General features: G+C 39.6%; 1 protein-coding gene across 2 annotated transcripts in view; it reads left to right on the top strand.

Moving 5' to 3' along the window:
• Positions 1-17,255, top strand: part of LOC127580786 (copine-8-like) — a 440,180-nt gene that overhangs the window by 330,805 nt on the left and 92,120 nt on the right. For both annotated transcript variants that reach the window (XM_052034666.1, XM_052034665.1), the window contains exons 12-13: positions 2,470-2,523; positions 5,147-5,208. In XM_052034666.1, the coding sequence (XP_051890626.1) occupies positions 2,470-2,523; positions 5,147-5,208 (116 nt within the window). The remainder of the gene's footprint in view (positions 1-2,469; positions 2,524-5,146; positions 5,209-17,255) is intronic.

The following is a 17,255-nucleotide window of genomic DNA, read 5'->3' as shown; positions in this document are numbered from 1 at the left end:
TTAAAGCAGAAAAATCTATTTGAGCACCAAAGAGGTAATTATAAACGGTACTGGTTTCGAGTCAACAGAGTTAATGGAACAAAAGTTGTAGCCTATTAACTTCCACTATCAATATAATTGTTCATAGACTTACCATATCCATTTGTCAAATGTACTAAATACAAATCAACTCTTGCCTTAATTCTCCTCCAATTGTCTTTAAGTAAAACTGAGGTGCACCCATCAATGTGCTAAGGAGAGCAAAGTGGAATTTTTATTCTGAGAAATGTAGATGGGTCGGAGAAAGTGAATCCAGAATATAATATTCAGGCAAATCAAGAGAGAGAATGTAGTTTCAGGCTTGTAACAGGATAAATTTAGAAGATTCCATTAAGCATCTCTACAGCTGAAGCCTGAACTAGATACCTTTTTCATCTAAACCTGTCTTGCAAGTACAAAGCAGGAATGTTATTAAATGAGTTCATGGAACAATGTAAATCAGAAAATGTGTCAAATTGCTTATAGATGCCCATTTGGATCTACTGCAGATTATATTGGGATTTCTCTTGTGCTTGTTTTTGGTTTGTTTTTAATAATTGGGTATCTTAAATTCTTTTTAATGATTAGGATAATTTGTGTAGTTTAAGATTGATTTCACACAACTATTATGTGATTACCCTATATTTATGCAGCATTAATCAACATTTACGAAGCAGCAGTGAGTGTGATGTTTTATAAATATTCAGGGAGGCAATGGATGTGGCCCATTTTCAGGCATACAACCAATGCCATGCTGAAGATGCATTCCCCAACAAGGAAGACCCAGTCTTTTCTGACATTGTACCAAATTGTAATCCCAGAGAAACCGTCAAGGGTTCATAGGAGTGTTGTGGGACTGCGAAAAATGCTTTTGCTTCACCTGGCTCACTGGGAATGTTTCTTTTAAAAAACTATAATCATGGTGACAACTGAACAGATTAAGCTTAGAACCTGATTCGCACATCATCGACTAGATACATCATGGTATTGTCCTTGTTTCAGGTTGGCATAGTGCATACTTGGCCCACTTACCTATGCCAGTGTGGTGGTACCCATTTCCCTGTCACAGATCAGGCCAAGAATGTTCCTCCTTATTCCCATTCTATATCCATACCCCATACTTTCTTGCATTATTGCATCAGTTCAAACACCAGCATTGTATTGCAAAAGTCTTTATTTATTAATAGCAGCTAAGCCTTCATACTGTCACATGTACTGCATGTGCCTTATTTACATATTAAGATAATCTACTGCTTGTGCTTTTATTAAAATACTTTGTTTTCACTCATGCTGTAAATTTTGCAAATCCCCACATGCAAAATCCTGTAAGTGAATCAAATTGGTCCACAGGATCACACCTTCAAACCTGAATGCAGCATTTGAGTTTTTAGCTCCTCAATTACATATCGTAGGAGTACACTCTGCATTCACTGATTTATGTTCATCATATGTGGGCTTTTAAAATTTCTAGTATATTTTCGATATGTATGATGCAAAAATCTAGCCTTCATGATATCCTGTGTGAGAATGCAAAAAAAGATTGAGTGAATTAGGAAAGAAAGGGCTATGGGAATGTGTGATAACTTTCAGAGGGAAATGTGAAAATAGGAGAGTAATTAACCAATATTTATCATTAGGTTGTGTTCCAAAACCAATTGACTCATCATTTCTTCTCTCATCTCAGAGTCTCTACACAGTATCCCCTATATAATTATATTGTTGATCATGAGTCAGCCTTCATTCATTCTAAACCAATGAGATCATGACAAGTCATCTAAACCTGCAATAACTGTTTGGGTGAGGGTGGAAGATAGATACCTCATTGCACTGGTTCCATGCCAACTTATGACTGTTTGCAGAAATATTAGGACTGCCTTAAAATAGGACAGAAAGCTCCATTTGCCCTCAGCAGGAAGGTGGAGCTCTGACCAAGGATACCATACATGGAAGCTCTCTTTTCTTTGCCTCCTGGGATCTGGTAGGGGACACAAGATCAATAATCATGAGTAGATGAGACACACTGGCTTCCAGATGTGCATCTTACCAAATTCAGTCCAGAACTTGTGTAAGAGGCCAGTTGCTCAAGAACTTAAATAGCATCACTGGAAATTAGGGCTGTAGTTGACTGGGATCTTGCTGGAATGGCACCAGGCAAACTTTTCCAGGGCACAGGCAGCTGCTTGATTTTCCCAGTACACTGAATGAGCAAGTGGGTGCTTGGTACTGACTACATCTGATCAATCCATGATGTTGTTCCATTTCCCTCATCTTGAAAAGCATAATTCATTTAAAAAGGCTGAATGCAACTTACTTATAACCACTCTTGTAAACTACACTTGAGAAATATGAAACTTATAACGCAGACTTATCTGAAAAATCCTTCACTGAAGTACTATTGATACTGCTACGTTTGATAGGTTCACAGATAATGTTAATCTTATTTATTTCTAGGTAATAAATCCAAAAAAGAAAATAAAGAAGAAGAAATATGTCCATTCAGGAACTGTGAGTACTTATAGTCATTGGAATTAATTTTTCATGGAGTGTTTCCTTGGGATTTTTGCTCTCCTTGATGAATTTTCTAGGCCATGGTAAGCAGAGGTTCCTTGCCTTAATCATGTCAGAAGACAGCATTAACATGGTTGGCAGGCGTGAGTGTGGGACAGTGCAGGGAATAGGTTTGACTGTGTTGGAGAGTCAGTTTTTACACTAGGCTGTCAAATTATTTCCCTGAAATGGTCAAATTGCAGTTATTGAAAAAATGGTATTAATGTGAGAAAAGTAATATCCTGGGATAATGTAGATATAAATTCCTTTGTACCGACTTCTAACTCCAAGAAGTGAGGGTGGTGTTGTTCCAACATGGACACAATTCCTTGCGATTAGTTTTGTAAAATACCCCTAAGCCACAGAGAAAAAAATATCATTCAGTTTAAATCACACCATATCCTGAACAAGAAAACAAGATGTCATCAAAATCTTTTCTAGTTTCTATTCTTAAACAACAAAGAAAGCTAAAAATAAATCAATATATTGAATTCTGTTTTGTAAAGAAAAGAAAGCATTTGTACATTTAAAATATTTCCTTTACTCTGAGGTATTCAGTGATGTCTGGAAATAAACTCCATTGTACATGCTGCAAAATGCTTTGGCTTCCTGTTAGAGTTATCTGGAGAAATGTTCTTGTTTGATGATTCCTATACATGACTTGGCATAGTAAACCTAACAACAATCCATTGCAAAGTTAATGAACAGAACGTTATCAATTAGAGAATGATCACAAAGTAATTATTCTGATATTGATTTTTGCATGATATTTTTAATGCATTCATGGGACATGGCAGCTGCTAGGAAAATAACCATCTATTGTCCATCGGTAATTGCCCTTGAGGAGGTGATGATGGACTATCCAACATGAACTGCTGCAATCTGTGGTTAAGTTCCTTTCATTGTGCTATTAGGTAGAGCGAGTCAAGCTTGTAACTCTGTGGAAGTGATCTATTCCTAAATAGTGTGTATTTTGAATGTGAACTTGCAATTGGTACTATTCCTATGCACCTGCTGTTGTCCTTCTTCTTGTTGGAAGCAGAGGATTCAGGAGGTACTTTTGAAGGACCCTTGGTGAGCTGCTGCAGTGCAGTTTGTAAATGGTACACAGGACTGGTGCAAGAAGACTGCAGTGAAGGGAGTGAATATTTAGGGTGGTGTTTAGGATACCAATCAAACTGACTGCTGTGTCACAAATGGTGTGCTGCTTTGGTATTGTCGGAGTTGCATTCAAGTGGAGAGTCCCTGTAATTCTCTTGATTTATGCCTTGTGGATGGTGAAAAGTTTTTGGCAGCATAAATAACATTCCAAGGAATACACAGCCAGGTGCAGTGGTGTAGGCACAGGATTAATATGGCTGTTGATGATAGTGCATTTGATAACGGTAAAGTTATTGAACATCAAGTGAAGGAGATTTTTGCAAGTTCTATTTTAGGAGATACTGCACTTGGTTAAGTGCTGGCCTGACAACAAGGGCAGCCACTTTAACCCATCTCTAACGTTCAGCGTTTTTGCCATATTTGGACCACAGTTGGAATGAGATAACTGAAGCCAAATGATCTTGACTGACTATAAACTGAGCATCAGTGAACATGTTGTTGGTGAATAGCAATGAACTTGCTAACATAGACCCCGATTTTCATCATTTTGCGGAAAGAGTAGACTGATAGGATGTTAACTGGCCCGGGATTTGTCCTAATTCTTCTGAACAGTATGGGCAGTGTAGGCAAATTGCTACATGACTGGATGGCTTCCAGTTTTGTAGTTACACTGGAACACCTGGCCACAGCTGCTCTAGAAGTAAACAAAGGCAGAAGATATTTAATAGATGCATTCAGTGGCATGACAAGTTTTGATGGTGCAGATAAAGAGAAGCAGTTTCCACTAGCACTGAGATTGGTAACCATCAGTCCCAGATTTAAAATTATTGGCAAATGAGGGAGGAGGGTGTTTTCTTTTATGCGGTTACTTGATCCACCTGAAATGTCTTGGCAGAAATTCAATAGCACCTTTTATACAGGAATTGAATGGATAGTTGTAAAGGAACAACTTGCTGGATGTTGGGTAAAAAACAGGAGTAGAGGACTAATTAGATACCTTTTTGAAAGAGCTGGCACAGAGATGAATGGCCAAATGGCCATCTCTGGGGTTATATGATTATTGGTCTGACTGGGCTGAATACGAAGCTTACTAGCTTTCGACTATGAGTCTGTGCTTTTTTTCTTCAACCTTCGAGTCTGCCAGAGGTGGAGATCAATAAGAATAGGTTATTGAGTGAAATATGTGAGATTTTTCTGGGATTTACATCAGTACACAGCCAAACCTTCTACAGGCCCACCTTGAAATGTAACTTCAATTACTACACATGGTTAAAATAAACATGCTTTAAATTAAAGTGCTTTCTATGTTTTGTTAAATGTTATTTTAGTTGTTGAGGGTGTAGTGTGGTGGAAAGCAAAGCTGTATTTCATATAACTTCAGCTTAATGTTTTATTGCTAAATACTTTTGCTAAAATTAGCTCAATTTGACATCTTTGGGTGATGAATCTTCAGCTCACCCTGCTTCCCGTTTCCCCACAGGTTACATTGCTGTCTTTCACAGTTGAATCTGAGCATACATTTCTCGATTATATTAAAGGCGGGTGAGTAGTGTTTGAAATTACTTATATGTAGTTCCAAATTAATAATATCCTGCTTTGCTTGCAATATGATTATGTTCTCTGAGGTAGAAGAATCAGAAGAACAAACTATGATGCATGAGTTGTGATGCTCAATGCTCCTTAAGCAACATAAACTGTCTCAACAAACATTTTATTCACTTAAGTGGGCATGATGATTTTTGATCATTGATAAACTACCAAGAGCTTTAATCAGCTAACAAGCTGCAGAAAACAATGGCTTAAATTGGATTCTGTGAACATTATCTGCAGTACACATTAAATAAGAGGTTTCTCTAAAAACTGGAATTGAAATCATTTTATATAAAATTCAAAGTTTGATCAATTTGATCTAAAATAGTCCCTCTAATGCTTCTCAAAGTCCAGGTAGGTAACTATAATATAATGCATATCGGGAATCAACCAATAGGCTTTGTAAAAATATAGTAAATTATGTTGATATATTTCATCTACGTGTTGTCACAAAGTGATCTATTACTTTTGTCATACTGACTTACTTTGTAGCCTCTGTCTTAAGAGTCACATGTTGCAGGGTTCAAGCCTCACTCCGGGATTTGAGTACAATGGAAATGTGCTATATTGATGGACATACTTGCAGAGATACTAAATGAAGGCCTATCTGCCTATTCAGGTGGCTGTGAGAGGGCGTGATTTTAAGAAGAGCAACATGCTTTGACAACTAATACAACCAAATATTTTAATGAAATGACCATTAATCCCATTTGCTATCTGTAGGACTTGGCTGTTAATTATTGCTACCTTTGCCTCAACAAGGGTAATCTTGCATTTTGTAAATAATTGGTTCTGAAACATTCTGATGATACCTTAAAGGTTTTGTTAAAGTAGGATTGTTGCTAGAACTGAATGGTTATGATAAGAACACTTACTTTCAGAAGTACGAGGCATTCTTAAATATTTTGAATTGTTATATTCAGTATTATCTTTTCATTGCAGTATTTAATAATAATTATAACCAAAGGATATTTTGACCAAGTTTGAATTTGGATCCACCTTAAAGAAACAACTAACGAAAAGGTGCAGACACAAGAGGTTGCAGCTGCAAGAATCTAGAGTGACACACAGAGTGCTGGATGAAATCAGCAGGTCAGGCAGCATCTATGGAGGGTAATGAAACGTCGACTGTCCATTCCCCACCTTAGATGCTGTCTAACCTGCTGCGTTCCTCCAGCGCTTTGTGTGTTGCTAATGAAAAGATGTGACTGACTTAGTGATTCATGCTGCAAAAGGAATTTACTAAAAGAGTTAACGAAAGGGTAATGAAAGGATATTGTTGTGAAACAAAGGTTGAAATATAATGTTGTTTTAGAAGTGCTTCCAATTAATATTTCCAAAGTTAGAAGAGATTTGGAGAGGCTAATTGATGCCATCTTACTTCCACTATGTTACTAGAATCATAGAGATATACAGCACAGAAGAGGGCCCTTCGGCCCAACTCATCCATGCTGATCATGATGCCTATCTAATCCCAGGAACAATACGTTGAGTTCATTTTATCAGTGGAACTTTGAGGGGAAAAACCAGAAAATATGTTTTAATTAAAAGAGTTATTACAATGTGGAATGTATTTCCATTATAGATACCTGAGATATGATATTCACACATTGCTGACATGGAAATTTGATACATATTTTTAAAATATTGTAAAAGAAAGAAATGGATTAAACTCCACAATTTTGAGGGGGATTTTCTGAGAAATCATTACAATGTCCACTAGTCTTCATCTTTAAATTGGCCAGATTAAATTAATTGGTCCATAATTTTCTAAAAATAGGGGAATGTATACCTAAAGCATTTGCTTATGTGCAAATGCTGCACCACTTTATTTGAGGGCTGTTGCGTGGTTAAACGGAGGAAACCAAACGTTCCTGTCCCAAAAATCATTAGCTCTAGGCAAAAGGCATCTTGCTTTCTGGCTTACCATCGAAGTGATAGGAATTCGTTGTATTTGCATGGTAGATATGAATTAAGTCCACAATAGAAAACTAAGGCTTGACCGTTTTAGTCTCAGTACTCTTTTAACAACATGATATTTGCTCATTACTGTCACTCATCCTCTCTCCCACTGAAAATTACCTCTTGCATGTGTAGAGTTGCATCTGTACAGGTTTTGATGATTGTTGGAGATTTAAAAAGGGTGATTAATTCACATTCCATAAATGTGGTTAAGGAGAGCCCCAGCTGCTTTTCCTCTTCACTCAGGTCCCAGATACCTTTCTCCTTCATTATACATGATGACTCAGTCTTTCAGCAAGTACCCGACAGAAAATGTAAAAGCTTAAATATGCAGTGATAAATTTAACTGATGACAAATACCAATAAATGTATTACTACAAGATATTATGGCCTTCCATGTTTAAGTTTAATTAAAGCAGATTGTCTTCTGCTTTAATTATTTTCTCTGAAATAATTAGAGGATTATTTTCTCTGAAATTAATAATGTGGGGCCATTTATTTATAATTCTTATTGATTTCTTTTAATGCTGTACCAATGTATTCAATCAAAGCACTGCTTCTTCATTTTAAACATTCATGTGATTTCTTGATTAGAGGAAGCTAGTAATGAGACTTGTCATAGACTGTAAGTTGAAATATTAAAAAGTGGGTCACACAATTCCTACCATTTGACAAAATAAAATCAGTAAATGAAATTCCCTTTATTCCCTGAAATGTAGAAGATTGAGGGGTAACCTGATAGAGGTAAAAAAGATCATGAGGGGCAGAGACTGGGTGAAAGAACATAGTCTTTTTTCCCAGGAAAGGGATGCTAAAAACAAGGGGGCATAGATTTAAGATCAGAGGCAAGAGATGTAAAAGGGACATCAGGGGCAGCTTCTTCACGCAAAGGGTGGTGGGTATTTGGAATGAACTGCCAGAAATAATGGGTGAGGCAGGCACATTAGCAACATTTAAAAGCCATCTGGAGAAGTACATGGACAGGAGAGGTTTAGAAGGCGATGGGCCAAGTGCGAGCAGATGAGACTAGCTTGCTGGGGAACACAGTTGGCATGGGTTGAGTTTGGCCACAGGGTCTGTTTCCATCCTGTATGACTCTGACTCTATGAAACAAGCTGTTGTCAGATTGAATTTAAACCTTATGTATGAGAGCAGACGGGGATTTAAGAGCATGAAAAATAATGGTTCCTTGGAAATATGGTGACAACCTTTTCACTGCTATGTTTAACCTGTATTTGCATGCAGGTATATATGAGGCGTGATGTGGCAAGCAGATTGTGGGGTTGGTGTAAACTCACATCAGGGTCTAGGTGCATTTGTCAGTGTGCAGACCTTTCCTGATCTGATCAGTTCATTAAAATGCTTGTGGAAGTGAATTCAGGAGCAGAGAACACATTCCTCCCACTCGCCTCTGTGGCAGCCTCCAGCCATACCATTTTGATATGGCTAGCAAGCCTTCTCTTTGCATTACCAGGAAATATTATGTCACTTTGAGCCCATTATAGAGCTCAGCATGACTTCCAGTGAGGAATGATAAAAGCTCAGGGCCTTAGCATATCTACATTCTATTTTCTGCCTCCTGTCTGTTGTGTACCCAACTCCAAAATCCATCAAATTTCGTGATTGAAGTGTGTCTCAGAAGAGTAAAGTTGAAATTGAGTTCTGTGTGTTGCCTTCATACTGACTGAGGTTAACCTGAAACTAATATATTAATAGTGTGGCTGTGATCGCTTCAAAGCAGCTCTGATGAATGCACTGGAGCAAATTATGGAGCTGAGCCCCACCAACCTGCCACCCTCACCCACTCCTCACCCAGCTCATGGACAAGCTATAATTCAATTTTCAATTTTTGAACATCTCGACTACTTTTTAAAATGGCTCAGCTTTTGTATAATAACTCATGTTGAGAACATTAGTGCTCACTGACATGTAAATCAGAATGCAATGTCGTGTAATTGCACTTGCACAATTCATGATGAAGGTTGGGAAATCAGGAGTGGCCTTTTCCATCAGAAGATGGCTGTCTTGGTATTTCACCCAAAGACAGACACTGACAGAAATGCAACTACCTGCTATTTTCCTGTTAATTTTACCAAATAGCTTTCCCATTCCATTGTAGTGGAATTTTCACAGCATGATAAGATCTATCGTTATATGGCCTCTCCAGCGTGGAGAGTAAATATTTGCAAGTTGGAGTCTCATTCCTTCAGATCTTAATTATTAATGAGAATATAAAAAATAAAAAGAGATAACAAATACATTTTACATTTTCTTTCTTCATCATTTTCACTTAATCCTAGCTTTCTGTAGCTTTATTTCTCTTTCTGTGCTTGATTTGGCATTGAATTAAATATTCTAGTTTACGTTATCTTAATTAGATTCTACATTGCTGATTAGGAGTGTTAAGAAAATATGGAAGTCTCAGATGCCCTACAGAAATACTGTGCTGAATGGATCCTGAATGTCTGGTCCAAAAGCTCATAGAAGATATACAGAAGATTATTAACGAATGCTCACTTATGGCGAAAACGTTTCAATAACTTAAATCTCATCAACAGATTACTGAAGTATCTGGACCAATAATTTTATTTGATTTGATAACTCTTCAATGACTTGAAACTAAAACAGAAAATATTCCACTGATAAGCATTCCTCTGTGAAGAGAGAGGAAGTTAGCATTTTTAGTTTCATGTTACCTGTGTGTCTCTCTACAAGCTGGACTGCAACAGTTCAAGAAAGTAGCTTCCCACCACCTACTCAAGGACAATTAGGAACCAGCAATAAATGCTGGCATTGTCAGCGATGCCTGCTTCCTAAAAAATGAACTGTAAAGACTACTAACCTGCTGAGCATTTCCAGCATTTTCTTTTTCATTTCAGATCTTCGGCATTTGTAGTTCTTTGTTTTAGTTGTCACAAATTGATTTGATGAGCCTGTTGTTATGAGGAACCAGTTAGAGAAAATGGAGCTGAAACTCAATCAACAAAAGCCTTCGATCAACAAATGTTAACTGGTGCTCTTTGGTACTGTGGTACAGTAGATAGGGCCACTGTCACACAGCTTCAGAGAACCCAGGTTCAATACTCACCTATGGTGCCGTCTGTGTGGAGTTAGCGCATTCTCCCTCTGACCATGTGGATTCCTATGGGTGCCCCAGTTTTCTCAAACATGCCAAAGATATTCCAGTTGTTGGGTAAATTGACCACTGTAACTTGCCACTAGTGTGGATGGGTGATGAGAAAATCATGGAGAGAGAGAATAGGTTATAGGGAAAAGAGAGAGGGAATAGGAAAGACTCAGTGGGCTGAATGGCTTCCTTCTTTTCCATATGAAAATATAAAAAGACGAAGTAAGCTCCACTGTTAGGCTCAGAATTTTTTAAGACATGCACCTCTTCCCTCCCCCTCCTATTATTTACCAACTGTTCCTGTTAGAGTCAAACATCAAAAGAATTAGAAAGATATAAGGTCAGTTAATCATTATTTACTTTTGATGAATTAAAAACCTTCTTCTTTCTGTATCCACTTTGCTGAACTATAAAATGAGCATGAGGTCTCAGTTCAGTTGTATCGACCAGGTTTCCACTCCACAGAGCTGATGATTACCCGTCATATTCACATTCCTTTAGCGATTAGATTGTCAGCATTATTGAACAGAAAACATGTTAAAAATATTAGAAATATTTATCCGACAAATGGATTCAGCATCTTCAGGCAGTCCTCACTGAGTTATTTGGTCAAATAAACTCTAATATGTAACTCTAATTGGTAATTGGTTTATTATTGTCACATGTACCGAGATACAGTGAAAAGCTTTGCAGAGATCATTTCAAAACACAAGTACATCAAGGTAGTACAAGGAAAAAGCAATAACAGTATACAGAATATAGTGGACAGTTACAGAGAAAGTGCATTGCAGGTAGACAATAAGGTGCAAGGGCCATGACACGGTAGATTATACAATGAAACAAATAGTATTCCTTTGACTGCCATTTCTTTGAATTAAACAGTTAATAAATCATCTCATTTTTTTTTCCAGAGAGAACGTATTGGTTATTGAAAGAGGCAAAAGAGGAGATTGCTGGGGCCTTGACAAAGATCTTTGTATCCTCTAGTGGCAGGTGAGGTCCCAGAAGACTGGAGAATAGCCAAAGTTGTTGCTTTGTTTAAGAAGAACAATAGAGACAAGCCAGAAAATTATAGGCTGATGAGCCTTACATTAGTGGTAAGGAAATTATTGGAGAAAATTCTTAGGGATAGGATCTACTCGCATCTGGAAAAGCATACACTTATTAGTGATAGTCAGCATGGCTTTGTGTAGTGGATGTCACGTCTTACAAACTGATTGAGTTTTTTGAGGAGGTGATGAAGATGAATAATGATGGCAGAGCAGTGGATCCTGTATACATGAACCAGTAAATCTTTCAACAAGGACCCTCATGGTAGGCTGATCCAGAAGATTAAGGCACATGGGATCCATGAAGACTTGGTAGATTGGATTCAAATTTGGCTTGGCCATAGAAGATGGGGTTGTGGTGGAGGGGCGTTATTCTGACTGGAGGTCTGTGACCACTGATGTTCTGCCTGATGGACCTCTGTCATTTGTGATATATATATATATACACACACACACATATGTATATGATTTGGACGAAAATGTAGGTGAGCTGATTGGTAAATTTGCAGGTGACACAAAACTTGGCAGAGTGTGGATCACGAGGAAGGTTTTCAAAGGATTCAGCAGGATATAGACCAGTTGGTAATGTGGGCAGAAAAATGGCAGATGGAGTTTAATCTGGACAAGTACGAGGTGTTGTACTTTGGGAGGTCAAATGCAAGAGGAAAGTATACAGTAAATAGCAGGGCCCTAAGGAACATTGAGATAGGATGCTGTAAGGTGTAGGGCATACTTGCCTTCATCGGTAAGAGTGTTGAATATAAAAGTAGGGAAGTCATGTTGCAGTTGTAAAAAATTTGGTTAGGCCACATTTGGAGTATTGTGTGCAGATCTGATCGCCACATTACATGAAGGATGTGAAGGCTTTGGAGAGGGTGCAGAAGAGGTTCACCAGGATGTTGTTTGGCGAAGAGAATATTAGCTACGGAAAGACGTTGGAAAGACTTGAATTATTTTCTCTGGATCATTGGAGGCTGAGGGGCGACCTGATAGATGTATATAAAATTAGAAGAGGCACAGACAGGGTAGATAGAGTCTTTTTCCCAGGGTGGAAATATACTACAGGGCACCTCTTTCAGGTGAGAGGGGGAATGTTTAGAGATTTATGAGGCAACATTTTTATATAGAGTAGTAGGTGCCTGGACCAGGATGCCAAGGGAATTGGTGGAAGCAGGTACAACAGCAACTTTTAAGAAGCATTTTGACAGGCACATGAACAGGCAGGAAACAGAGGGATATAGATGATGTGCAGGCAAATGAAATTAGTTAAAATTGACATCATGGTTGGCAGAGACATTATGGGCCAAAGGGCCTGTTCGATATAATGAGGTAAAATATACGATTGGCCATGAAAATCAATTGCACCATTTCTTTCCAATGTAGAATCATCATTGTACATCCACCTAACAATGTTTTAAAAAGCTTTTAAAAAATAGCACAGAATTTGCCACTGTCATTTTAAAAGCCAGTGTTGACAGTCCCTTGTGTAATCCCACAGTATTTCAGAAACAGTGGGCTTTACTAAAAAAGCTCCAGTCAAATTTTCAGAGCAGTGTCACTTGGCCACACAGCTGCAAACTCATTAGCTGGACCTCAAAGACACACACATCCGACAGCACCAACATTCTTCCAGGTACTGAAGACTGCAGTGTCCTTCAGCAGAATGCACCAGTAATCCCTGAGGCAGGAGAACATACTCTCAGATTTCCTGATAGAGGCTCTGAAGAGGTTGGTGGAACACATCGCCAGCAGGACGGAAGTAGCACGCACAAAATACATGCAGGAGGTTCCCAGGGAGGTCATGCTCAGAGCAATGTTCTCTGCACTGCTGACCATTGTTGCAAAAAATATCATGACCTTATAGAATTGGTCACAGTGAGACCTTACAGCTTAAGACCTTTTTAATATATCCGCAATTTATCCTCTAACCTCCAGTCACACTTTGCTAACACCTTTCCTCACAATACATTCACCCTCTCACGCAAATACATCAGCTGTTTCTGTCTGCTTTCCCCTCTCTCTGTCCTTGTCCCTGCTGACCTACCTCTCCCTTCTCCTGCTCCTCGGTGTGCCTCTCTCTCTTTCTTACTTCCTGCTGTTGGATTCAACTGTTTTAAGCAGTTTTTTAACATGTATGTTGTTTAATACACTTCAAATGGCTGCGCAAGGAATGGCCGCTTCCTAGCTTATTGATTCGTCCATCAGGTGAATACGTGTTTTCTCATTGGTTGGTTTTGCCACAGGTATCTAATAGGTTTCCTGATTGGACTATTGTTAGCTAAGGAGTACCTCTTATTTCAGGTACAAAAGGAGTTTTTTTTGTTAATCACTCTCTTGCCTCTATTTCTCTCTTGCTTATCTCTCTCTCTCTCTCTCTCTCTCTCTCTCTCTTTTGCTTATCTTGCCTCTTTCTCTCTCTTGCTCTCTTCCCCGTCCCCCCCACCCCTGGCCCTAGCTTATCTTTAGTTCCTTTTGTCTCGGCTCATCTCCTAGTAGTAAAGCTAGTGCCATGTGCTCTGTGACTGTTTCTTTGTTTTAAACTTTTCCAATAAAACTTTGTGAAGCACCAAGAACGTGCAGATTCAAAAATAACCGGATCCAACACTGCCATCCTCTCCCCCTGGTTCTTTCCATGCCTCTGACACCTCACCAGCTCACTCGTACACAGACTCAGCAATGCATGTGTTCTTCATTCCATTCTCTTCCACACACTTCCATTATTATTCCACACAATTGTCCAAAAAGGCCAAAATCTATTGTAGGTGAAGGTCACCAGGAACTGGCACATGACACACTAGATCAGAAGGACCTACTTCAGCACATCTGAGGAGAGAGTGCTTGACCTCATGGTGTTAGGGTAGATGAACTCCAGGCAGTGGGAGAAGTGAAGCTTATCTGAGATTTGCCATTTTAAATTTATTGCTTCTTACCCCACCCTCACTCATCAGTACAGGTACCTTTATCAAAAGGATCTGCATCTACAACCAAAAGAGCTAATTTCTAAGCACACAATCATTGGAGCCTTCAGGCATCAGCAGGTTCACTGGTGCAGCTGGTAGAGCTGCTGCCTCATAGCTCCAGTGACCCAAGTTCAATCCTGACCTCTGGTGCTGTCTGTGGGGAGTTTATATGTTCTCCTGCAACCGCATGGGTTTCCTCTGGGTTCTCCAGTTCCCTTTATAATGCAAAAATATGCGGGTTAGTGGATTATTGAAAACTGCCTTAGTGTAGGTGGGCAGTAGAGTTGATGGGAATATGAGGAGAACAGGTTATAGGGAAAATTAGTGAGGGAAGGGGATTGCTCTGTGAGCTGGCATCAGCTCATTGAGACAAATGGCCTCCTTCTAAGGAAATATAAAATATAGAAATATTAAATTGGTCCTTCATCCAGGAGCAAACAGTGGCCAATAGTATGTGTATCTCTGGGATCACTTGGACAAGATGACACCCAAAAAAGAGTCAAGTTAAAATCGAGTTTATTGTCATATGCACAAGTACATGTATGCATGAGTGCAATGAAAAACTTACTTGCAGCAGCATCACAGGCACGTAGCATCACATAAGCAGCATTCACAGGAAAAAAACATAAATTGTACACAATTTTTACAAGAAAAAACACAATTAGAATAAAAAAGTCGATTTTAGTGCAAAGTGATCAGAGTGGTCAAAATGTTGCTGAACTGTAGTGATTAGGGTTCAAGAACCCAATGGTTGAAGGGAAGTAGCTGTTCTTGATCCTGGTGGTGTGGGACTTCAGGCTTCTTCGCTCCTGCCCGATGGTAGCTGTGTAAAGCTGGCATGGCCCAGATGGTGGGGATCTTTGATGATGGATGTTGCCTTCTTGAGGCACCGCCTCCTGTAGATACTACCGATGGTGGGGAGGGATTTCAAATTTTATGGATTGTGATGTCCACTTATCAGCATACAATACAACATACCATGTCAGGAGGCTGGTACCACTCTCCTGGTCTTACAACAACACATATTTACACACATGTACAAGCCAAGGTCATCATCCTTAAGACAGATACCACCTCTATATATGTACTCTAATCAATAATAAATACCATACAGAAATAATAGATAAAGATGTTTGTGACAAGGCATCGAGGTCTCAGGACAGATTTGTTTGTATTGACATCTTAGTCGGCATGAACATTGTGGGCCGAAGGGCCTGTTCCTGTGCTGTATTATTCTATGTTCTATGAAAACTCTTTGTAGTTGCAACATAGATATACAGCCACAGTTTGCAATCAGACATATTCTCATATTGTAGATGGTCATAGATGATTCTGCTTCATTGAAAGTTTTTGGCCCTTGCAAAGGTGTCCAGTCTTGCCAGCCTTTTCTGCATCATTAACTTCAAAATGAGCTCATCACCCTGACAATTAACATATGGTTTCCCGTGTATCCAGAAGCCAATATTTGTAAAATGTTACAGGCTGCTTTTGCCATTATAAGGCATGTTTGGTGATGACATATAATATTTGCTGCTCAACAGTGTTGCAGGGTGACCTAACTTTTCCTTTAGGCTTTTCTCAGAGAGAAGGAGAGGGAGCCCTGAGCCACAGCCCACTGCCCCAGGGAGCTGCTGGAGTTATCTGCAGCGCAGGAGGAGATGGTGGCACCAGGTCTGCAGTCCGAGAACCCCATTGTGCCAGTGTGCCCGTCATGGCAGAGCACCAGACCAGATACTGGCACCATGAAGAGATTAGATGAGAGGGCACGGTTGATGAGAGGAGTCACCAGGCACAATGGGGGCTGCAGTCAGAATGAAGGCAACTTCATGAAGATGGAGTCCAGTTAATGGTGCTGACTCAAATGGATTTCTTGATAAGGAGGCATCTGGGCTTGTGTCTCTGCATTTTGAAATGCTTGGACCAGCAAAGGTCCTGACCGACCAACTGCATGAGGGAATATAAGCTCAGAAAAGGCTGCATCTATGTTCTGTCAGCAGCTGGAATAGAGTCAGAACCTCATCCAGTTTTGAAGTGATTCTCTTTGCTATGAACAGCAATGCTGAGAAAATACAGCAGCTGAGATTTCTGGCTCAGTAAAATCCCAGTCTCCCAGTGCTCAAATAACCCGGGTTGATTTCAAGGGCAGCAACCTTCCGGTCTGCAGGACATCAGTACTGCTATCAGGGAGCAGACAGCCATATTCCAGTGTCTATTTGCCAACCTTTGCAGTGTTTTTTAGGCTATAACAACAGTTGTACAACCTGGGCAATGTCAGCCACACGCACCATTGTTTGCCCCGTACCATGAGAATACAGTTGGCAATGCAGGAACTGAGAGTCCTGTCCTCCCTCAGGATGTCAGGATCTCTCCTGCAGTCGCTGGCTCTCAGGCACCATAACAGTATATCCAGGTCTGCCTCCCTGGAATACAGACACACCAATTTGTACCTTGCATTTTAGTGCTGGCTTATCAAGGGCACAACCTCACTGGGGGCATCCTGAGAGGATATCAGTAACTAGGAGGAAAGAAGAGATCCAGCCTACCAATGGCTAGCCCCATCCAGCCTACCAATGGCTAGCCCCATCCAGCCTACCAATGGCTAGCCCCATCCACAGGGGAAGCACTGTGGCGTGGGGTTAGGTTTCCAATCCTACATGGAAAACCACAAAAATAAGATTCATAAGAGGTGAGTGGATTCTAATTCCTTGCTTCAGTAAGTTTCTTTTCGTAAAAAGTTTTTTTCTTCCATCCAAGTTTTTGTTTCTCCATTTGTGCAGATCATGCTGAGTGCAGCCATTTAATTTAACTGACTAGGTACTGTTCATGCTTTACATCCCTCAGGTCCTTAGTCTCATTTAAGCCAGGCAAGTCAGCCAAAGGCATTGGAGCATTTGATCAGTT

This window comes from Pristis pectinata, chromosome 20, assembly GCF_009764475.1.
Source record: "Pristis pectinata isolate sPriPec2 chromosome 20, sPriPec2.1.pri, whole genome shotgun sequence".
Taxonomy (NCBI): Eukaryota; Metazoa; Chordata; class Chondrichthyes; order Rhinopristiformes; family Pristidae; genus Pristis; species Pristis pectinata.
Note: the sequence above shows the minus strand (reverse complement) of the source record. Positions and strands in the feature narration are given on the sequence as shown.